The sequence below is a fragment of the Euprymna scolopes genome, chromosome 19 (genome assembly GCF_053919585.1).
Source record: "Euprymna scolopes isolate OS-2025 chromosome 19, ASM5391958v1, whole genome shotgun sequence".
NCBI lineage: Eukaryota > Metazoa > Mollusca > Cephalopoda > Sepiida > Sepiolidae > Euprymna > Euprymna scolopes.
Genome location: NC_136500.1, coordinates 6,421,418 through 6,447,704, shown reverse-complemented (window position 1 = coordinate 6,447,704; position 26,287 = coordinate 6,421,418). Strand labels below are relative to the sequence as shown.

Sequence of the window (26,287 nt, the reverse complement as noted above, 5' to 3'; positions counted from 1 at the left end):
AATAAAAACACACATATCTATTTTTAAAAATAATCATTATATTGAACCAATCGTTAGCGACAAACTATATATTATGACACCCATTCACTTGTGTCATTTTCAGGAATATTCATTAACCATATTGTATAATGTCATGTCTCCAACCTATTGTTCAAAGTTAATTAAAGTTCTTTCTTAGAGCAAACTAGAAATAGTCCATTTTTCTCTTAGTTCAACAATGTCTTGTGTTGTGCAACGTATATTTTTAGACCTCGTTACTTAATTAACAAAACTAATAAGTCATACTCTCAAAAGAGTATATTACTTCTATTTTTATATGCCGACCGATATAGCCTATTCTTGTGCCGACGAGGCGCTCTCTCACGTCACAAGTTTGTTAAAAAAAACAATACAGAAAAGCAATAACTATTGTCCTCAGTCGAACTCTTCAGTGATTAAATACAAAAAAGGAAGCAGATGTACGAAGCTAGATTCGTGCATTGAATTGCTATGAGAAATATTCGAATAACATTCTTTGTATTTCATTACAGATAGGTCTGACCTAAATGATAGAAAGTAGTTATGTACTTTTATATCAGGAGGAATATGAAAGTTTATATGTATTATTTTAGGAAAAGTAAATTATTTAAAACTTATACAGAAAAGGTGCTCATGAGTATATACATTCATGTATACACACATATGAGTGGCGTGCAATAAGTAATGCCCCTGACCCACTTTCAGTTGTCTGATCTAGCTGAAATTGTGCATGTGCAATGGTTCATATCTCTACTAGTTATGTGGCAAATTACAGCAATGAACTAATTGTGGTTTCGGTTTTACAGGTGTTTGAACTGAGTCAGGTGTAAAATTGAGCGTGTTGAATGTCGAGCAGTGATCCGGTTTTTGTATTGAAATGACGCACACCATATTTGATGAAATGAAAGAAACTTATGGTGATAATGCCCCATCATATGACCTTGTAAAATGCTGGCATCGTGAATTCAAATATGGACGGAAGTCTGTGGAAACAGATCGCCCCCTTCTGACATTGATGTGGCATCTGCCCGTCAAGTTGAGGCTGACATTTTGGAGGATCGGCGCATTACTATTCGTCAAATAGCCGAAGATGTCAAGAATAGTACAGGGTCTGTGGAAACTATCATTCAGGACCATTTGCATGTGCATAAGGTGTCTGCCAGATTGTTTCCCAGGTTGCTCACACCATTCCAAAAGCGAGAACGCGTCGAGTGCTCGAGGATGAATTTGGAGATGTGCCAAGAAAATGAGTCAAAGTTTTTCAAAATACTGATTGCACAAGATAACACCTGGGTCAATCACTATGATCGAGAGACACACGCCCAGTCAATGCACTGGAAACACTTGGACTCACCACCTCCAAAGAAGGCAAGGCTGCAACCCTCCGCTGGCAAGGTCATGCTCACCGTTTTCTGGGACCAGGACGGATTAGTGATGACAGATTTCCTGGCAAAGGGTACCACAATTGCAGGAGCTTATTGTGCTTCACTTTTGAGGAAATTAAGGGAAGCTATCAAAATCAAGAGGCGGGGAAAGATCAGCAAAGATACCCTACTCCTGCAGGAAAACGCTCCGGTCCACAACTCGCATGTCGCCAGATCAGAAGCACAGGCATGTGGTTATGAATTCCTGTCTCATCCTCTCTACTCTCCTGATCTTGCCCCCTCTGACTTTTACCTCTTCCCAGATGATGCAGTCATGTCGAGGTTGGAGGACCAACCTGTCGTGTTCTACAAAAACGGTATCCAGAGCTGCATCAAACGATTGAAGAAATGCATAATTCTGGGTGCTTGCTATGTAGTGAAAAACTAATAAATGTGCCAAATTTCGTAGCTCTACTCCTATGGGAAGAGGGGCACGGGCATTACATATTGCACGCACCTCGTGTGTATGTTGTATCGATTTATCTGTCTCTATATATCTATTTACACACGCACACACACCCACACATATATATATATATATATATATATATATATATATATATAATGGCAATTGAAAATCTAATCAATCAGTTTAAGATGATCTCCGTAATTTAACTTTACAGATGGAAATGATATACTCATAAGTAAAGATATTGAAATGTACTTCAAGCAGCTTACTCCAGTTTAACGTTTCTATCGAGCATAAATTGTGTTTGTAGCTGATAGTGTTCACAGATAAAAAAGACAAAAAATCACATTTATAATATCATCTAATATATAAAAGATTGTATGCATGTCTGTCTCTGTTTGTCCGTTTGATGTCTTTCTCTCTCTATATTTTAAAACTCTATCTCTATCGAAACTAAAATCAGAGAGCGGCGCTAGATACATCAAATGATTGGATTTTTAATGGACGTCTTTAGCCGATTAAATAGTTTTTAAGGGGCCAGGAATGGTTAAAAATTGATAAGTGCTGACCCCCATGTAAAAAAAAAACACGAAAAATGAGTCTTACATATACAGTGATGATCATATTTATTGGCACGGTAAAATAAAAGTTAAATTTTGTCTAATAAATTCTAAAAAAGGGATTAAATTAAAGAAAATAACAAAGTATATTATGTATTTTTAACTGGCCTTTCCGATGCAGCAATCGGATTTTAGAAAAAATAAATAACAAAGGAACAACAAACATAATTGCAAAAAACCCTTGTTCAAAATTATTGGCACGGCTTTGTTTTTCTTTTAGTATCAGTATAATATCAATCAATTTCCGGTTTACGTGCTTTCTGAACGTTTTTATAGCCATATTATGCTTGTTTAACGCTAATTCAGTGAATAATTTTTTTCAGATAATTTTTAGATAGCGATTTATTTAAACTATTATAAGTGACTAAATTATAATTTTCAATCGCCATGGTTAAAACTAAGGAACACAGCGAAGACGTCAGGAAGCTTGTTGTAGCATGCCATACCAATGGGGAGGGCTATGATAAGATTTCAAAGAAGCTAAACCTTCCCAAATCCACTGTTAGAGCCATAATAAACAAGTTCAAATCGCAAGGCCACGTTATGAGTTTAAAGGTAGAGGGAGAAAAAGGATTCTTTCCCCAAGAGATGAACGGAAAATTGTTCGACAAGTAAAACAAAACCCAAGGATCTCTGTTGGGGAGATTGTTGATGAACAGAGCACCTCTGGAGTGAATGTATCTCGACATACAGTTGGTAGAGTTTTGAAGAGAGCTGGTTTAAAAGCATGTCGTCCGAGAAAGACTCCCTTATTGAAGCCTATGCACCTGAAAGCAAGGCTAGCCTTTGCAAAACGTCATATTGATAAAGATGTTGCATTCTGGAAACGTGTTCTATGGACTAACGAAACGAAAATAGAGTTATTTGGCCATAATAAAGTGTCTTATATTTACAGAAAATCTGGCGAAGCTTTCCTGCCTAAGAACACCATACCCACAGTGAAGCACGGTGGAGGCAGTTTGATGTTTTGGGGATCCTTTGCTGCCTCTGGACCAGGGCGACTTGTTAAGGTCACAGGTAGCATAAAAAAGGAAGATTATGTTAAAATATTGGATGAAAACCTGAAAGACTCTGCTAAAGAACTCTCACTTGGTCGTCGTTGGTGGTTCATGCAAGATAATGACCCAAAGCATTCGGCTAAACTGACTAAGAAATGGCTTGAGGACAATCATATTAATGTTTTGGAGTGGCCATCACAAAGCCCAGACCTTAATCCAATTGAAAATTTATGGAGAACATTAAAATTGAGGGTAATGCAAAGGAAGCCTAAGAATCTTATTCAATTGGAGGATTATTGTCAGGAAGAGTGGGCTAAAATTACTACTGAAGAGTGCAACAACTTGGTTGTAAACTATGAAAAGCGACTGAGGAAGGTAATCAAGGCCAAAGGCTATACAATTGATTATTAAATAAATCGTGCCAATAATTTTGAACAAGGGTTTTTTGCAATTATGTTTGTTGTTCCTTTGTTATTTATTTTTTCTAAAATCCGATTGCTGCATCGGAAAGGCCAGTTAAAAATACATAATATACTTTGTTATTTTCTTTAATTTAATCCCTTTTTTAGAATTTATTAGACAAAATTTAACTTTTATTTTACCGTGCCAATAAATATGATCATCACTGTATATATATATATATATATATATATATATATATATATATATATATATATATATATATATGTATATATATATATATTTATATACATATATATACATATATATATACATATATATATGTACATGTATGTGTATATACAACTGAAAAAATCTTAGGCTTACTCTTACTTCTTAACAGAAGACTATCCACTTTTTTTTTAAATTTGTAACGACTTATTCCGTCACACATTTCATTACATAAAAAGTATATTTTCAAATATTTGTATTGTTGTTTCAGTTTCTTAATTTTTTTCATCCAAAGCATGTCTCGAGATAATGACGAAACGTTAATTAGAACACAACTTGTATTTTTTTCTTTTCTTTTTTTTCGATCTCGTTCGAAGACTATTTTCAATATTCTCATATATATATATATATATATATATATATATATATATATAACTACTTTATTTACTCACATAAAATTAATATACGAAAGCATAGATTTATGCGTAAACCTTAAGTATTTACTTCAAAAGTGCTCAATACGTAGGTAGAGCTAGTTAGTAATTCATAAAATATATATGGCGATTAAGCTACACTGAATATTCGGCGTTATGTGTGTGTTTGTATATATATATATATATATATATATATATATATATATATATATGCTTGTGCTTAAGTAACTTATTATTATTAAATATTTTTCGCTTGTTTATATATTTACATCTTATTATGAAAATATATTTTAATGGTAAAGGAAGTTGCTTGGACATATATATATATATATATATATATATATATATATATATATATATATGTATGTATATGAGTTAAAGGTGATGGCATTTTTGTACTCCGAAAAAAAAAGGCATTGAAAAAATTCAATAAGAGAAACATGCAAAAAATACAAACAAAAAGAAAAAGGAGACAGCGAAGCACACACACATAGGAAGACATGAAGATTAAACCGATAGAATCACACTTATTTTCTCAATCTGTATTTGCAATAAAATTCAAACAAATCCAATCAGGGAGAGACGTCTGCAAGAAAAGTGATCGATGCAGGAAAATATTGTTTTTATCTTAGGTTGTTTTGCCATCAAATTTCATAATTAAACTGATATGGATCTCATTGTGACTTGGCTGGATATGTATATATCAGTACATAACTATTCTTAAATGTTCATAGTGTCAGGAAAATTGTTATGCATTAAAAGAAGTTTAAAGACCTTATATGTATTTTAATGTTGCGCATGTAAATATTACATACATTTTATACAAACGTAATGGCACAACACACGGGTCATATTGTTACTTGAATTCAGATCTTATGTCTTTTAATAAAAATAAGAGACTAACAAAAACAGAAATATATCCGGACGATTGGAACTTAATGACTCACATTAACATTCAATCCTAGAAACCGTTTTTTTAACTTTTACATTTATGCCATCATCAATGAAGACTATATCCTAGATTTCCTGAGACTGTGATGACCTAAGTTTGATTTGTTTATTAAATAATTTTTAAAAAATACAGTTTCCAGAGGTTAATTATTACCCACCACATAGAGAATAGGTCATTGTAAATTAAAAGCGGGATGTGGAGATTAATTCCAATAGGCTTTATACATCCATTATTGTAAAGTTTTTTTTCGTATATTTAACAGCTCATTTTTTATGTGCACATAAAATACACTAAAATATTTGTATGGGGTTTAATTTAAGTTTATTTTAAAGGAAGGCATATTAAACACATAGAGGACTTGTATATTCACTATTAATTAATACATTATATTAATCTGAATAAATAGATGGATACAGCGAACAGGGGTACTAGAAATACGTTTCACTCTTAATGATTTTCAAAATGTTCTTTTCTGTGATTACATCATGATTGGTGACCTGTTTTGCGCCACGGACCTGGACAAAACTGATCCCAGTTCGCAGTTTTGTTTGTGAACTCGGTAACACTTACGCTATTCGTCATAATCGTGACACGCTTTGCTTTTACTATGTGTTTGACTTTTAAATATTAGTCAAAACATTATGTGACATAGATATTGACGTCTTAAATATAGCCTAATAGAAACGTTGATGAAAGTAAAATAAAGACTAATAAATGACACTTCCCACTTATGTTGCGAATGAAATTATCATGAATAGCTTCATTAAAATTGATGAATTGTTTTTAAATGAAGTTTCAGAAGTTCTAAGCATTAATTTGTTAATTTAGTGAACAAAACATGTACGTAGAAATATGGGAAAACCTGAACGTAACTTTACCTAATTAAAAACATTTGGATAACCCCTTCCATCTTCATGGTTTGCTATGTGATATCGTATTATTTTTCGTGTGTTCTGATGTGAACTCTGCAGTTGCAGTTGTTATTGTGCATATAGAAGTAAAAATGAACGTTAATGAATGCACATAGACTGTGATTGACTAAAAAAAAAAGTAACTATATCTATCTATCTATATATATATATATATATATATATATATATATATATATACAGTTATATTTATTTATATTGACTAACTCACTAGGAGGAGGAATGCGTAGCGTTCATCCTGATGGAATGTAGGGTTCTTTGTCTATAGCAGGAAGTACATTGTATGATAAAAAATGCGTTATTTCACGGGTTTCCATGAAAATAAAAGTATGGAATGGTGGATAATTTGTTGAGCATCATTAAATCCGGGACTAGATTGGGTCTCCCTGCTAATATATATATAAATACATATATATATATATATATATATATATATATATATATGCATATATATGTGGGTGTGTGTTTTAAGAGAGTGTGTATGTAATTGAGTAGAAGTAATTCATATATACATAGTGTTATATACTTATGTATACATATATATATATATATATATATATATATACATATATATGCGTATGTCTTTGTGTTTGTGTCAGTATGTGTGTCCATGAGAGTATAAAGAGGAAGGACTTAAATATATATTAACGACAAACAACTATTATTACACATGTTTTAAAACATATTTTAATCTATTTCTCAGAAAAAAAATGAGAGAAGATACTGTTCAGAATAAAAGACATTCACGAAGTTTAATTTTCATACGAAGACATAAGGGGGCGGGGAGCAATGCGGAGTAAAGAAATAATATTAAGCCTTTAGATGTAAAAGAATTGGATATCGCATAACACGACAGGAAACATAGACACAGATTTGAAAATAAATTTGAAAAATAAATATCGAATAATATAAAAATGAATAATAGAAAATAGTATGTAAGAATAAAGTCAAGAACAAAAAGCATACAAGGAAAAACCACAAAGCAAATATAAAAAAAAAACAATATAAAATATATCACACATAATCCCAATTAATATGCAAGGAGCCTTGTATATTATATAAGAAACTTACACGGGCATGTTTATATTTATATGTATATTTGTATGTGCATGTGCGTGTATGTACGTATGTATGTATGTATGTATGTTCTATGAATGTGTATATGTATGTATGCATGAAATATAAAAAAAGTAATTCATTTAACTTTACCTTAGTTTCAGGGGATATGCGATCGTAAGGAATGTAATAATAAAATCCCTGTTATATTTACGCATGAAAATAACATTTTAAACGTAAACATGTTTGAACACATATTAATATGTATAAAAGTCCATCGATTTAACTGCAGTACAATATTCACAAAACGTCTTCATGTAGTTATTAAGATCAATATGTATGAATATCGAGCCAATTAAATAATTATTTCTGTATAATTAATTGGCAATGTACCGATTCATGTGACGACTATTTTGAGCTAAAGATGATATCATATTATTATTATTATTATTATTATTATTATTATTATTATTATTATTATTATTATTATTTGTAGCAATAGTGGCGGCAGTCGTGATTAGATCCATTAAGCTACAATGATATAATATGAAGTAAAATGAGTTGATTATTGTTAAGAAACTGGAAGCTAGAAAATCTACCGAGAGGACGACATCCATTCAAACCGGATTAAATGTTGTACTTTGAGATGGAGACGAACAAAGACGGTTTTTTGTTTAATAAGTAATGCATCGCAATATCCTTGTCTACGAAATCTAAACTTAGCGTTTCTTTGAACAGCGCATTAGTTAATCTTCTGAAACATCTTGAAATCTCTCCATTCCTTCATTTAACGAACAATTTGTCTACGTTTTTATAATAATATATATATTGATCTCACTCTTTTTTTCATTGTACCTACGTGTACATTATTTCACGGAATTTTGCATCGTAGTATCTTCCAGTAACGCGATTCCTTTGGAATGTTACTCCTTGATAGCGGACTTTTACCAACTTTTCTTGGGTTTTACAGTTATTGGAGATTCAACTCTTCTCTGGACCATCCATTAACGTGAAAGCGTTTTTCTTTTTTCCCATCCCCTCTGCTACACTATTTTGTTAACTTTTACTAAGTAATCGCTATGGCTGACTTGTAGTTTCCTTAAATATTTGCAAGCAAAATCTGATTCTGCATTTTGTTAATTCCTCCTCTCAGATGAGAAGGAAAGTTTTTGTTTCGAAACCACACGGATTAAGGAGAATCCACTTAATTTGTGTCTCCTTTTTGAAAATTACATATGTTCTTAACTCTCCTTAATGTTTTTTAATATGTTTTATTAATCCGTAGTTCTTTCATATATATATATAAGCGGACTTTTTAAAAAATACTTTTTTTTCAATTCCGCTTTCGTAAATAAGCGTTTGTTGCCTGTAGAGGTCTCTAGTTACTAAACACTGGAAGACCGAAACCTGCTCGTGACTGTGTAGAAACAAATTACTGTTTATGTAAATACAAATAGAAAATGTAACTTGCTTTACTTCCATATTGAGCACTCTTGTATCAACCTCATTATATTTCATTGGTTACTCTACTTTTCAAAAATAGCAACCTCACATTATATATATATATATATATATATATATATATATATATATATATATATATATATATATTATGGCACAACCATGTTGGATCGCCGGTTCTCGCCAGACTACGTTAAGCACATCTGAGACTGGTCAGTACAATTTGGCAATCATATGCGCTGTTTGTAGCACGCTGAGTCGTAGAAATTTCCGAGTTTGTATCTGGGGAATATTAATTTACTGGGATGTATGCACCGCAGTTTCGTCAAGATAAACATCTACGCGAAAAAAAAACTATGGTGTAAAAATCTATGCTTTGTCATGTGGTAGTCATTTGCACCGATAAAAATTAGTAGTAATGTCAAAAAGAGTGTTGATGCTACATAAAGTCTTGCCTACTATAAACAAAGTATCTATGTTATTGAGTGGAACCTCCAACATCCAAATCGACGAGAGAGTTTGGAGAAAAGAGAGAGAGAGAGAGAGATAATAAAAACCACATATAAGGAGTAAAGTTACTTTATTATAGTATCATCCCAAAAATAACTAAATACAAAGAAAATGGGGAGGAAACTCATTTAGGGCAAAATCGGCGTTGTTTCTTTCATTTACTTCTATATAATGCCGGTATTTTCTACTCTTCTGATGAGAAGCATTCAGCTTAGAAATGCGATATCCTAAAGTATTTTATTCTATTTTCATTTTTCTTAATATTTATGGGTTGATAAAGTAATAATCTTATATAACTTACTCCTTTATGTTATTAATTTAATCTCTAATTTTATCCTTTTTACAAGGTTTATCTTTAACTATCCTGATTACATAGTCTTATTTTTTAATGACTAGGCCAATTAGGGATTGCTAATATTATTGTTATGAGGACTGAAATAATACATCTATAATTTGGAAGTTCTATCTGTCTGTTGAAGATATGGATAGTGTGAGACTCTAAGAAAACAAACCCTGTCGTAGATGTGCGTCAGACAGAATTGCCTCATTGAATTCCTCCATACAGAAACAATTGAACCGATCAACATTTAGCGACGCCTGTTTAACCTTTATGAATCAGATGTAGTTGATGTCATCATAGTAAGATGGTTTCGTCAATTTTACACTGACAACACAGTTGAGAGTGATGAAGCAGCCCCCGGACTTTTCCGACAGTGCATTTAAAAAGCTGGCAAAACTGCATTGATCATGGTGGTGACTATGTCGAAAAAAATATTGAGCACAAAAAGTCGATGGTTTAAAAACACCCCAGTTTTCGTTCGTCCCCTATTTGTAGCTCTTCAACGTCTTAGTTTTGCGATTATAGATATAATTCGTAAATAAGCGTTTGTTGCCTGTAGAGGTCTCTAGTTAATAGACGTCCTTACATTTAGAACCAACCCCATACTTAAACCCGGAACTTTGCCCTGGTTAAAAAGTGCATATTACTAGCTGTATATACTAGATAGATACACATAAAAATCCGCTAAATCTTCAGTTTTATAATTTACAAATCGATTTTCATTTTCTTTTTTAATTGCAGTAATTAATATAGCTTCACAATTTAATTTGACAAGTGTTTCTAGAAATATTAATCGAGTTAGCTTAAAAATCCAATTTATTGATTTAGTTTCTAAAATTGCCCAGAGAATTTTTTTTTTCACAGTCAATTGAAATATTGAATTTGGAACAATCAGAAGTTATTTTTATTGAAAGAATAATAATTTGGTTCTCTGAAAACCTACGTAATTTTATTTCTGTTTCAAACTAAGCCTCCTTAGGAAGGATCTTTAAAATACTATTGTGTTTTCACTTTTATGACTTAAAATGTTGGTATTACATGGAGACTTTTGTATAATCATATTAAAATGAGTTACTAATTAAAAATAGAATTCATTGTCATCTATGTTTATCTCGGTTAAGAGCTACTGAAGGATAAGGATGAATTAGATAGGTATTGTTACCGACGGAAGGGTAAGAAACGAGTTACGTGTACGGCCATTGGTTAATATTATCAACTGCGTTTGATTATTTAAGGGCTATCCCTAGTTAGTTTAGTTTAAAAATTGCGTTTTAGACCATTGAATTCTAAGTTGAGCAGTACTGCTGCAATGTTTCGTTTACGGACGAGAAGCACAAATAAATCTGATTTATTAAAGCTTTATCTAGCGCGAGTCAATTTAAGGGATGAGAACATATTTTCTGTAATTTTGATAGTACGTCAATATTTGATTGTATGTGCCCTACATGGAGGAACTTTAAAGTTCAGCTGTGCCGTAGTACCAATAATTTAAGTATACCTTCTATAAGGTTCCAATATAGTCACAAGTCTTCAATTTTCTGTCTCTGATTTCTATTTTCCCTTTAAACCTTTTATCTACAGTATTCGCTAAAGCCATAATTAAGGCTTCATTAGGTCATTTTAGTTATCGAAATTAACTATCAACTAAATGAACGAATTTGATTGTATGACAGTATTGTCGGGTTATAACATTTAATTATGAAGCGATTGTAATAAGAGCATATATGTTTTGAAATGGGTAGAGAAAATTCTTAAAATTAAACTGTGTTTGTAAATAAAGTTGAAATATTATAATGTATTTTGTGCTACTATTGTACTGAATAACTGTATATATATATATATATATATATATACATGAGTGTGTGTGTGTTGAGTGGTCGTGTGTGCGGGTGTGCGTGTATGTGTATGTTGAGTGGGGGAGGGTGAAAATCGTTCCAAAACCTGAGAGAGAATTGGAGGACAATTGCTACAGAAAAAATTATTTCTATGTTGTATTAGACATGTCTTTCAAATTTGTGAAAAAATTTCCACATGATTTTTAAGAAATCCAGTCCATTTGTATAACTATATACAAGACTCCTTATCCATTTTGATTTAAAACAACAACATTTGTAGACAAAATAAGCAAAAGTAGTTTCATACATTTTCTCATAGATAGAAACAGTATAAAATATCCAGCTTTGTAGACGTTCTAATATTTTTATATATTACATATAATCTATCAGATTTTACTGTCAACCATAATTTAATCGGCCATGTTTATAACTCATGCCGTAATGCAAACTTTAAACTGATGAAGTGTTCTTTTCTAGACGTATACCAACATAATAGTTATGTAGATATTTAATTGGAATATACATGTTAAACTGTAATTAAAACATATTTACTGGACTCATCATTTATATAAAACAAATACATGTGTGATGTTATTAATCTCTAATTGTATTTGTAAATTAATTACCAAAAAATAAACATATATTCACGAAGCCTAAATATGAGCTCTTAATTAAAACACAATTCCTTCTTGAAAGAAATATACTTAGTAACTTGTGTAAGATGTGTCGGACCAGAAAGAAATCACTTAAGAGACAGTTTGCCTTTTGATTGTATCACGTGACCTTTTTATGATATTGTTTCATTTAGGTTAGGGTAACTTTTTGATAGCTTTTGTCCAGCTTTTGATTTTTAGTAATGACTAAATAGTTACAGTTGCTGTTGCTGTTTAGAAATCTACATAAAGTGTAAAATAATGTAAACTACATTGACAAATCGTTACCCATCTCCGTACTGACAAAGCAAAGGTTGCTTAGTTCTATTGATCGTACGACGCATGGTGTGTCAATGTGAACTTTTATCTCATGTTCACCGTAAAAAATGAAATAGAATTAATATGTGAGGAACACGTATAATCGGATTAATACTGCTATTGTCATCAAATTTAAGAAAAGATATTAAAATGGCAGTTTTTTTCAAATAATATAAACATTAAACATTGAAGAATGGTTAAAGAATTTCTCCAGTAAAAATAAAATCTCTTGACATAATGACAGTTTCATTATTTGCGATAATTCATCCGACAACGGATCTGGGAAAAATAAAATGCTGTCATCAAGTGAGATAACAAAACTTTGACAGGTGTTAAAATATTATTGCATCATTTTAAGGTTTGATATCCGATTTTTTTTCTAGTTCTAAATTGTGCTAAATATTTATTTTAATATTTGCTACATACGCCCTTGCAGCGAGATTATTATCTATTTCTCGGATGTTTTCTGGTTATTTTAATAATTTTCTGAATCTTAAGCTGGTAGATACGAAAAATAGAAAGAAACATAATATATTCGCTGAAGAGTTTTTCACTTTTTAATTATTATATTATTCTGAATCAGGAAAATGTTTAAGAGAAAGAAAAAAATAAAAACATTAAATGAGATAAGGGAGAGAAAAATCAGTTAGCAAGAAGTCGATCAGGCAGAATAAAAAATAGACAGAAATTCATGGAGTCAATAAAGGAATAAAACAATGATTGATGAACAAAAGTTAAAATTGTTTCAAATTGTGCGAATTACTTACCGTTCATCTCCTCTTCTTCGCACATAGCATGGAAGCCCACACGGATATTTTGGATTCTTGAAATCCTGGAAGACAGAATAAAAATGGTTTCGCAATGAGAGAAAAAATTAAAAGAGCAACAGAGAATGTTGACAGCAAAACATAATATACAAAACACACACACACATATATATATATATATATATATATATATACATATATATATATATATACGCGTGCATATTTATATATCTATGTATATAAAAATGTAAATGTTGGTTCGTTCTTAACGAATAAAACCATATTTCTAGGTTACCAATTTATTTGAAATTTTCAGACAACCCATTTTTAGAGTCGAGGTATGTTTTTATGTTATTAAAATTAATTTACCTCGCGAATTATTAAAATTAAAATATTAAATAAAATAAATATATTTTTTAACCGTTACTGCGAATCTATTCTGTTGATAAAACTGAACTTCCGGTTCGATTCATTTCACAGCCACGAATTGACGAAAGATTTCATTTTCTGTTAACTCGATAAGTAAAAAAAAAAACAAAAAAAAAAACATAATTCATTTGTTTATCTTCCAATTTTTTTTTTAATTTACACATTTTTTCTTTATTATATAAGGCCAAAAAATGTTGGTCGCTTGCTTTTTGAGTTTTTTTTTTTTTGTTTGTTTTTCGATATAAGATTGATTGGTAAAGTGCAGTTTATTTTTGTCCGCACTATTTTTTAAATCGTATTTCCAGCACCCTCCCCACCCCATGTTAAGAATGGCTTTTTAAATATTAACGTTATTATTACAACACGGATCAATAATACAATAATAACGTTATTTAGAAAGCCATTCTTAACATGGGGATGACGTTTTGTTACTATTCTATACTTTCACCTAAAAATTTAATCACCAAAAGATGGTACTTCTGCAGAGAAGATGCCGTGCTGAAAGAACGCTAATAAAAAAAACATAATTCATTTGTTTATCTTCCAAATTTTTTAATTTACACATTTTTTCTTTATTATATAAGGCCAAAAAAAAAGGTTTGTCGCTTGCTTTTTGAGTTTTTTTTTGTTTGTTTTTCGATATAAGATTGATTGGTAAAGTACAGATTTTTTTTTGTCCGTGCTATTTTTTTAAATCGTATTTCCAGGCAATTACAGTTTTATTATATGTTTTTTTTTATTCAATTGTAAGGTTAAAATACACCCTCCCCTCCCCATGTTAAGAATGGCTTTTTTTAAAAAATATTAACGTTATTATTACAACACGGATCACTCTCTGCATGAGTACTGTACTTTCACCTAGCAATTTAATAAACAAACCATGATACTTTTGCAGAGAAGGTGCGTGCTGAAATAACGCTATCAAGAAAGCCATTCTTAACATGGGAAAGGGAGAGTGTTCTGTAACTATTTTATATTTTCACCTAACAATTTAATAAACAAAAGATAGTACTTATGCAGAGAAGGTACCGTGCTGAAATAATACCGTCATTTAAAAAGCTATTCTTAACATGGGGAGGGAGTTTTGCATCTATTCTAAAATGTGAATGCTTTTTCTTTATTAAAGAAATTGGGTACTCGTGCACTTATTGATCCGTGCTGAAATAATAACGTTATTATTTAAAAAGCCATTCTTAACATGGGGAGAAGAGGGTGTTTTGTAACTATTCTGGACTTTCACCTAACAATTTAATAAACAAAAATTAAACTTAAGCAGACAAGGAACAGTACTGAAGCATTAACATTATTTAGAATACAATTGAATAAAAAACAAAAAAAAACTTTAATTAAATTTGGAAATACGATTTAAAAAAATAGTACGGATCGGTAAGTGCATTAGCACCATAAATTTGTCTAATTCTTAATTTCTTATGTTATTGAGAGAAAAAAAAAAAAAAGGTAAATATGAGGAATTACTCCACCCTCGAACATTTCTTTAAAATTACCACTCCTATAGGTTTTCGGGGTCGCTGAAAACGAAAATAACCTTTATAATAAAGGCAAGCGAGTAGTTTCCAATATATGAAGAAATGTTAGTTTAAAAAGGTGAAGGATCACTTTCCCATAATAATTTAACGTAAAATGATCACCCACTTTGTGGCCACGATTTTTGGGGTGGGGGGGGCTTTCTTTCTACCCTTGGAAAATCCTTTAAAATTATCTGCTTAAATTGGTTAGAGGGGCGGGGGGGGGGAGGTCGGCCGCCAACCCCCCCACACACACACACCCACAGAAAAATGCTCCTCTCTCAGCTGGCCAGAAAGTGGGTGCTCATTCTAAGTTAAATTTAAATTGAAAAGTGATCACCCACTTTTCGAAAAAATAATTTCTTCATATCATGAAAACATTCTTTTTGCGACGGAAACGGTTTGCAGATTCGTTTTTAGTACACTGAAATCTACAATAAAATATTTCGTTATATACGAACATGAGACGGGCCTTAAAGTAAAATAATACCGGATTTTTGGGGCAGATTTGCCATTTATCCTCAAACCAGGTAATCACTAAAAGGGACTCTTAAAAGTCGTTACCTGTATCGATCAAAATTTAAAACCACGGATTATATGTCAGCCTACATCACAGTAACATTTATTGAGTGAGTTCCTTACAGTATTTTGTATAGTTTTTTAGTTTAAACTCATTTTCCCAAAATTTCCCGTGTTCGATTCCATTTGTATTTTTCAAATACACCGATAAACACTGCATGTTTTTGAACTGATTAAACATTATACATTACATAAAAACACTACAATCTTATCCAGTTAGGTAGAACATTTACTTTTCTTGCTCTGATAACATTTATTTGTTATATATTCATTTTTTAACAACTTCTTTGTATCTTAATACAAACCCTTTTCATTTAATGTAACGTTTATCAGCTCGAAAAACAGTGCTTATCGGTGTATTTGAAAGATACAAATGGTGGCGCACACTGTTGATTATGTTAAGTTTGAGAAAGTGAGTTAAAACTAAAAAAAACTATACAAAATACTGCCACAAACCCACCGATTATGTCAGCCTATGTCATGGTAACATATTCGGTGGGTTTTTAACACTGTATTGTATAGTTTTTAATTTTCAACTTAATTTCCCAAACTTAACATATTCAGCAGTCTGCAACTATTTCTGTTTTTCCAGCCGATTAAACATTTTACCTTACATAAAAACACTAAACAATTATCCAGTTAGGTAGAAATGTAACTTCCCTTACCTTTGCTTTCATTTGTTTTTGGACAACTTTTTCGAATCTGTGTATAGTAAACCCCCCATCACTCAAATATTAATTACTAACTCACATTTTTGTATACAGAAAAGAAAGAAAGAAAGAAAGAAAGAAAAAAATAACGTTTCAACGTTAGTTTTATCCACTGATTGTTGGTCGAGCCCAAGCCATGATTGACGGTAATCCTGAGGATCAGGATCCAATTCTGCAAGAGTATCATTTTTTTCATTTTTTTTTTTTTTAGAGTGGATTGCTGTACTAAGAATATAAGAAACGTGCATTTTCTCTTTTTATTAGAATTTTCCATTGCACCAAATTAAGCCACAGCAACGCGTGGCAGGGTACAGATAGTATATATATATATATATATATATATATATATATATATATATATATATATATATATATATATAATGCTGAATGTGTGTTTCTGGTCACGAATAGGTTCCTATATGGGCGACTATTTAAAAAAAAACTGATTACATAAAATGATGGAAGATTATCGAGACACAGGAATGGGTATGCCTGATCTGGCAGAACAATGGTACATTAAAATTATGGGGTCTTAGTTCGCGCCTGGTCAACAAATATGGAAATAAAAAAATAAAAAAATTGAAATAAAAACGTTTCAAGTTTTTTTTTTATATAAATGTGTATAAGAATACTTTGATAAGTATATTTAAACTTAAATAGGGATGGTATAATAAAATTGTGGGGTCTGCGTTCTTCCCTGGCCTCCATAGAATGGAAATAGGACACACTTTAATAAAGACTGTTCATATCTATCTGTGTAAGTATACTTTGATAATTATGGTTCAGTTTGAAAAATATGGTATTATAAAATTATGGGGTGTTCGTTTGCGCCTGACTTCGATAGAATGAATATATGTCACAAATTTAACAAGGTTTTTTTTTTAATATAGATCCACAAAATATTGTGATAAGTGTTTCAGTGTAAACAGGTATGGTATAATAAATTATGGAGGTTATCTATTTTATTTTTACTTTCATCATATTTTGCTTTGGTTTTGATACCCTCAAATTCGAAACTATCTCTTTACAATCCTTCCTTTTCATAACCTATCGTACTTTCCTAAATCAGAGTCCATTTTCTGTAGGCTGTATTTGAACCCAGTCAACGACGGGTACTTTTGCTAGTATATATATATATATATATATATATATATATATATATATATATATATATATATACATCCACATGTGTATACGTGTAATGAAATGAATACTAAAATGTATAGCAAATAAAATATAAAAAGTAGAAGATAATCCGAAGAAACCATGTGCAATATAAAATTCTTTTCATTCAAAAATTAAAAAGCCGCCATCATCATCATCATCATCATTATCCTCATCATCATCATCGTTTTCGTTCAAGTTGTCTTTGTTGTCGTTATTGTTAGAAATCGAATACAAAATGTATCTCTTAACTAGGTATTTAATTCCCCCTCTATTTCTGATATCAAAATTATCGCTATACAATATGCTTTCCTACAAACTGTTAGTGAACAAGACCAGCTATTTCAAATTAGATGTTGTTTTTAAAACGATTAATGAGATCGTCCAATTATGGTTTAAACTTTATTTCTCTGAACTTTGAGATAATTTTTATTCATAATGTAATACTTACGCTGATGACGATATAAATTTGAATCGCTCTTCTCTACCTACTATATATATATATATATATATATATATATATATATATATATATATATATATATTATTTTTCTTTACGTCGTATGATCATCGTTTATAAGTGAAAGATGGCAGCTTACATAGAAGGGGTATTGGGTTCCGTGATAATAATTTATTTTGGAGGAACTTCAAGAAATTGTTCACGTTTGCCTTGAAGCGAATGATGTTATATTAAGCAGGAAGAGGCTGTTCTGTCTAACAGCCGAGTAGTCCTAAGATAAAAAAAAACCTCTTCTAAGAGAATTTTTGCTTATATTTAAGCACCAATAGAGCGAGTAAGGGAAATTGGTTTAGTTGTAGTAGCTAGCCGAGTGTTATAGTAGGAACTACACAGTAGAGCGCAGTAGAGAACCACCCATGAAAATATGAATTGATCAGATAGAGGCAACCTGTCTTTGATGAAAAAGACGCAGAAGAGAATATGACATTGTTCACCAGATGTCGATGTCAGTTTTGTATCTTGGTAAAAAAGGAAATATCTATCCCAGATGTGCAACAGTACTCCATAATATGACGATTCTTTGCTGTTATAAATTTAGAGGAATGAATCGGAAGTGAGATATCTACTGGAAAATGATCATAATATTTTCACAGTCATCGTCGTAACGGATTTGATTCATGTGTTACATTTCAGCTCAGGCGTGAAAGTCAGTTCATTATGCTTGTCGAAACATTAATATCTTTTCATGAAAGTTTGAAGCAAAATACAATGAAATGTAAATAAAGTGAACGTAATTCTGATCAAAATATGTTAAACTGGCTTAAATTTTATGTTTAAGCCTATCTGATTGTAATAGTCAATAGTATATAGACGACTATACATTCATATGAATTGTGAATGTTTATTAAATATAATTATAAAAATACAATTCTAAGGATCTTTGCTTTTATATTATTATATATTTTATATTATTATATATTTTATATTATTGGCAGTTATTTTGGGAGAGATTCCTTTATATTCCATGTTCACTCCAATCAAGGTTCAGTGCAACTTTGTAGAAGTGGACAATTATCGGGGGCAAAAGATGCAGGGATACTATATAGAGATGAGCAGCGATATGTCTGTTCATATAACACTTGAACCCCTGCATGTCAGTTGATTTGGCCAAACAGTAAACCGGAAGAGATTTCCAAAGTCAAGCAGTTCTTTGAAAGAAACTATTACAGGAAAAGGGGTGGGATTGTGTTGTTTGCCGCATTTGTCAAGGGTATTTACATCAAGGGAGCACAAGGGGTTGTAGTTCGTCGGAGCATTAACCATTAAAATACTTGTAGAACAGGCAGAAGGATGCAACATTTCGTCGATGGGACAGAGATCTATGCTTTGATGGCAAGGACCTATCAGATTGGCGACTCTGTCCAGGAGATACAGCGGGCCAAATGTGACAACAATACTCAATACATGGGCGAATGGTGGCCTTGTGGAGATACATAATACCTTCGGGTTAAGCAGCTATCTAGAACAGCATAGAAAGTCCACTTTCCTAGTAGTGGTCCTGGGAATGCTTTCAATGTATCTCCTCCGGTTCATGTTCCCTGTGAACGTTAACCGGGGAGTTGAAAGAAGTACTTTCAGTTAACGTGTCTTTAGTCATAGCTATTAGCGGTTGAAAAGGTTATTGCAATTATTGAATGAAAACATAAGTAGTCTTGGCAGTATTGAATGGGACCATCGTTTTTTGTCCGCATTCCACTACGGATTGGAATTCTTCGTCTAGTGTTGTTGCAATCTCCTAAGATGTGTGTTCATTTATTTTTCTCTAGTGTCTGTTATAGAGCGTGTGGTTATCATTAAATAAACTTTTGTCTGGCAATTGTTTTCATAAACATTTATGAAGTATTTTGTTGTGCAAGGAATACTATTGTAAAAAAACAAAAGAGAATAAGTTAATTTTATTCGTCGATTTTAATATTTAAAGCCGATGCTGAAAGTCTGATGGGATCATGACATGTATATTTTATGAATGTCCTTTTTCAATCCTTCGTTTTTATATTTTAAGTTTGAAACAGAAATTCTCAACAGTAGAAACAGAAAAGGCTTAAATTACAAAAGTCCTAACAGTAGAAATCAAAAACTCTCACAATAATAAAACAAAACTCACTCTCTACGACTTGAAAAAGCCGAGCATTTCCCATCGAGCCAGGAACAATAAGGGTCTTGGAGTGCCACGCATTCTCTGTAAAAGAAAATATATTTGTAATTAAAATTCAATATATATATATATATATATATATATATATATATATATATATATATATATATATATATATATATGTGTGTGTGTGTGTGTGTGTGTGTGTCTGTCTGTGTGAGAGAGAGAGAGAGAGAGAGAGTGGGTGTGTTATTTATTACTTGATAATACACTACATGGTCTGATAACCATATAATTGTTGGGATGATTTTTAATATTTTCATTACAGAAATTGACACATTTAATTCCTGAATATATTTTATTTATTATTTTACCCTTTGTTTTTACATTTCATATCTTCTGAGAATAAGTTTTTAAGATGATAATGAAAACAGTAGAAAGAATAACATGATATTCGATATTAATTGGAGCTTTTGATTCCAATTATATAAAATATCATAAATAGCTTCTAAAAATAACTTTTTGGATGAGTAGATTTTCAATTTTTAAATCGACATATGTGAAGTGTAATAAGATACAATTCACTTTTATCTTTTGCTCATAACATTAACTTAGTAATCTTGTTAATAATGTTATTAACATTTAAAATTTTAATTTATTTACAATATTAACATTTAAATATTTAATTTAATAATGTATCATTTTATAATTTTATATATAAATTACAAAACATGCTAATATGTTGCTAGTATTCGCCATAACAGATAACATTTAGACCAACCTTATAAGAGTGAATGTGCATAAGCTGAAATATATTCACCTGCAAGTGACTTTGATGTGACATCGATGAAGCGGGATTGAGACAACATCATCGCCGGAGACAACGATAAGCTTCTCCAGTCCGAATTTGTGATAAACTTCTAGACCGACAATCATGCTCTTATCTTTGAAAACCAACAATTCTTCAATGACGATGCTGCGCATCTTTCCATTCTGTTCTATATTTATGACTTTTAAAACATGACCATCATCTGAAAATGTAAGAAATAGAAAATAATATCGTTATCATCATCAGCATCATAACCTTCTCCTCCCCATCATCATCATCAGCAGCAGCAACAGAAACAAAATCAACAGCAGTAGTACGATCGATTGTAGTAAGATCGGTGGAAATTGTTAAATATATTAGATGGCTTTTAAAAATTGACGTTTAAACGTATCCGTCAACGGGTCTTTATTTGTCCATATTTTCATTCTTTTAACATGACTATAGTGGAGAATATTTCCCTTTCGTAGCACATTTCCTTGTATTATCCTAATTTAATGTTTCTCTTAATTCCTCGGATCTATGCTTGTCTGAACACACACATTACACATACTACACGTATAATTCTGATAACATCGGATTACATACAGCGCGATCCCTTCCTGTCCCGATTCCACTGCCATAGATCATTACACACTCTAAGCATGTTGTCTTTCATTAATAGTAGTTGGTAATGGTAAAGGTTCTTTCAACTTTCTTGGAGGAATCTTCTCTTCGTGTGTATCTAGTGGCAGGATAAACATAAGAACCCACAATATGGCAATTATACTACTTCTTTAAATATACTGCTTCGTCATATTTTATTTCTGTATGTGCAGATAAAGGAATTATTAATTAAGATTAAATTAAATCATTTCTATATGTCCGTGAATTTTGTCCTTCAGAAACAAGAAATATTTCTACGGTAGCATAAGCACGGTTATTATAGCAGAGAGCTGAATACCGTAAGCAGGCTGGTTATCTTTCATGTCTATTTAATCATGTTAGTACAAGTCAAAAAACATTTCTTCATTATTTTTTTTTTTACTAGGAACAAGATGTGGTATCTGTTCTGATAGTGTACTTCACCTTTTTTACCTCGATTTGTGGGGGGGGGGGATCCTGCTACATTGTGGTCATTTTTATTTTTATTCCGATCCCGAGTGCCCTTTTTTGAGGAGCTGAAGTCTCTCTACATTAAAAACCAACCATGTGTCTAACGGCAGGTATATAGAAACATCAAACAAGTACTTTAAAATACAAGTGAATCGCGGAACAAAGAAAAAAGTAAGAAAATATTCGGACATCGAATGCCAGTCGGGGATAAGTGTTAATGAGTGCAATGTAGTGATCGTTAGTGGTGGGAGTTAGGTAGAATTTAATTATTTAAAAGTGCAACTCAATAAAACTTGTTTGCTTTAGACTTGAAGACGTCCCTTGGGATCAGGTCAGCGAACGAGAATCCTACCGCCGACGAGTTCTAGAAAAAAAGCTTTGTTTATGGAATTAGTGTTTACATTTACGCACGGTTAAGGAATGCAAAACTTCACAATAGTGGTCGATGCTAGGCAAATGCTTATTGTAAAAGTTATGTAAGGGAAAGTATAGAGTGAAGCTCAAACGTGCACTTGTTATGAAAGTAAAGAGATACAAGACAAGGGTCGCAAGGTCTTTTTCTTGTGGAAAATAGGTTGTAGTGAGAATATTTTACACTGGTGAATATGCGGCTATAAAACTTATGTTGCTTCATATCAAAATGGGAAACGGAAGGTGTTGGCCAGTAAGCCTAGATGTGCCATAATACACCCCACCATGTACTATAATTTACTTAATACAGATGGAGGATGACGGCAAATTTTAATATTGGTTCTTACCCGATGGAATCTTCACAGGAACTTCTTATTGATACACGCACACACACATATATATATATATATATATATATATATATATATATATATATATATATATATATATTTCTTCTGTATTGATATGCACATTCAAAAACCTTTCTTTCTATTTATTTAAAAAGAAATACAACTATGTTATATATGATTCGTGGAGTTGCCTTCAACTGCAAACGATCTAGCTAATTTACATATTATTTTAATCATTCAGTTTAATTATTCCCTATTAATCCTTTCGGTTTTCCTATGGGACGAACATCTTTAGTTAACTATTACATGTAATGTAAATATTTATGAAGATATTTTACATGACTTGCACTTGTTTTCTTTAATTAACATATTTGTCAAGCCTCGTTTTAATTTGCCGTTCCTAATGACAGCAACGGGGGAATGAGCCTGCATCCCAAAACTGCAAACAAAACCATCTTGCTTGGTATTGATAATGATCAATACGTACTTGTTCCGATGAAGAGAATATCATAGTATCGCCCGTCCACTGCCAGGTACTGTTGATGTACGGCGATGCGAGTAAATCGATAACTGCAATAGAAAGAAACAAAACAGTTCAATAATGTGAAATGTAGAAATTTAATTAAATACAATCGACTTTTATCTGATTGAATTTTAATGCTAAACATAATGAAATCAATAGTGATACAAGGTGATAAGTTTGACACGATTCAATTTGCTTTGTAAAGAATTAACAGATCGAATTGTTGATTAAAGCCATTTGAAACAAATAAAAAACAAAAATGGTGGCAAAATAACCGTATAGTTTTATTAGTATTAATATACAGTAGAAGTATCGGAATACAAAGTGAATCGACGCTTCATTGTGTTTAAGGAAGGTGAAAACGTGGAATTGACACCTCTTATTCGTCGACTTTTCCGAATGATATTACAGGTGTAACTTTGCCGATAGTATGCACCCTAAAATTTCACTGACGATGTTTAGTGGAACTATGTGAAACAGTGATATAGATGTGTGTTCTATGCACATTAAATTGTCACATTAAGTTAATTGGCAAGCACTCGAGTTTGACGAATATCTATTACGAGGTTTACAAAGATGGACTTCGCAGGCATGCAATAGAACTATCGAAATATCCATTAAACATATACACCGCATTTATATATATATATATATATATATATATATATAAATATATAAATATATAAATGTGTGTGCGCGCCCGCGTGTGTGTGAAGAGACAGGCAAACAGATAGATATTTCCTTTCAGATATCTTCGGTGTTCATCCAAGGAGAGAATTAATATGACGTAAAATCAAAATGATTTACAATAATACATTCATGAAAAACAAGGCCTTAAATTCTGTTATACAAGATCTAATTCCAAGATAGTAGCTGAAACCGATATTGTGACCGCTTCTGTACACTTAAAAAAAACTGACAAAGTATATATATATATATATATATATATATATATATATATATATATATATATATATATATATATATATATGTAAGATTGTTGCATTTTTATTTATTTTTTATTAGCGATTAATTTATTTCTTATTACTTCGCTCCCTGAACGTTTATATTATGAGAAAGGAGTTATTTGCCCTTGGTTTACATTTTTTCTTCACCCACATTTTAGGATGTATTTACTTTTTTTATTTTTCTTAAATATTAATTAGTAATTAATAATTACTACGTGCATAAAAGTAAGTCATCAATAAATTAATATTGATAATTAATAATTAATATTTATTTATATATATATATATATATATATATATATATATATATACACACATTGTCGCCAGGTTCCGACCTATCGGCTGGTTTTAATCGTGACATCCTGCACTGATAATTCCCGAAAGGATGAAACACTAATATCTGTAGGTATTTAATAATTATTATTGTAAATAATTATGTCAGCCCCTCAATGAAACTCGTTTCTTATCGTAGAGCTTTTTTTTAGACGGGTATCACCACATAATCAAGGACAAGAGGTCACTCGAGGATAAGGGTTAAAGAGTATGGAGCGGCTCATTATATGGAACGGCTCATCAAGAACTTGTTTACGTTAGACTTGAAGATAACCATATTTTAGTCAGCCGTAAAGCAGGAAATCGAAAGACAATTCTACAGGCGTGCAGTTCTAAGAAAGAAGCTTTTTTCATGGAATCTACGTTTAGGTTTAGGCACAGATAAAAAGTGGGGGGAATTATTGATAGTGTTTTCAGCTAGACGAACTACTTTCAGTTTTATGAAAAGTCGGTCAATTTAGCTCTCATGTGCAGATCATCATAAATGATTAGATCACTCTGACAGACGTAAAAAAATTATTTAAAAAAAAAATGCTTTAAATTCAACAGCATTTCTCGCCGTTAACGGTAACCAAATGGATTTAGTCCTTGCTAATGAAGCCGGATCTATCGATTGTTGTTAATCGTGACAACCTGCACTGATGGTTCTCGAAAGAATGACACACTAGTTCCTGTAGGTATGTAATAATTATTATAGTAAATTATTTATATATATATATATATATATTTAGATGGTCACACACTTTTTGAAATCACTTATTTTTTAAATGAAAGTCAAATGAAAATTGTGATATACATAAAGCCATATATATATATATATACATATGTATATATTTATGTATATATATATATATATATATATATATATATATATATATATATATATATATATATATATGGGGGGTATATGTGACTGTTATGTATGAATATGCATATAAAAATATATGGTACGTTCCCCCAGTCTTAAAAGGCACTGTGTATCCAGTTTAAGGGTGCCTACGTGTGTATTTTTTTCTAGCAAGACGAGCGCTTTCTCCAACCACACATTTCTTTAGTCGGCCTTTATAATGCCAGTGGCAATGGAAGTTCAGGACGACTGGAAACAATACCGAGATAAGTGCAGAGCACATACAGCGCCTAGGATTCAAAAATTGTCACGCATTTGGTACAAGCTGAACGTTTCCTAACGTCGTTGATCTGATGAGAATTGATGTCCCAGCGTGATTATGCCATATATATATATATATATATATATATATATATATATATATATATATATATATATATATATATATTCAGGGTGGGGCAAAACAAACACCTGCTTATTTAAAATTGTCTCTTTAAAGGATTATAGCGATGGACTTAGTTGAGAGGGTAGTGGCTTAATTTTTGCTTCTTAACGTG

The 26,287-nt window shown here is 31.4% G+C and overlaps 1 protein-coding gene across 6 annotated transcripts in view; it reads right to left on the bottom strand.

Moving 5' to 3' along the window:
• The window catches only part of LOC145303403 (semaphorin-1A-like), a 538,996-nt gene that overhangs the window by 42,281 nt on the left and 470,428 nt on the right, over positions 1-26,287 (bottom strand). For all 6 annotated transcript variants that reach the window (XM_080144722.1, XM_080144719.1, XM_080144721.1 and 3 more), the window contains 4 exons: positions 23,547-23,629; positions 21,198-21,408; positions 20,387-20,461; positions 13,355-13,419 (listed from right to left, as the gene is read on the bottom strand). In XM_080144722.1, coding sequence (XP_080000848.1) covers positions 13,355-13,419; positions 20,387-20,461; positions 21,198-21,408; positions 23,547-23,629 — 434 coding nt within the window. The remainder of the gene's footprint in view (positions 1-13,354; positions 13,420-20,386; positions 20,462-21,197; positions 21,409-23,546; positions 23,630-26,287) is intronic.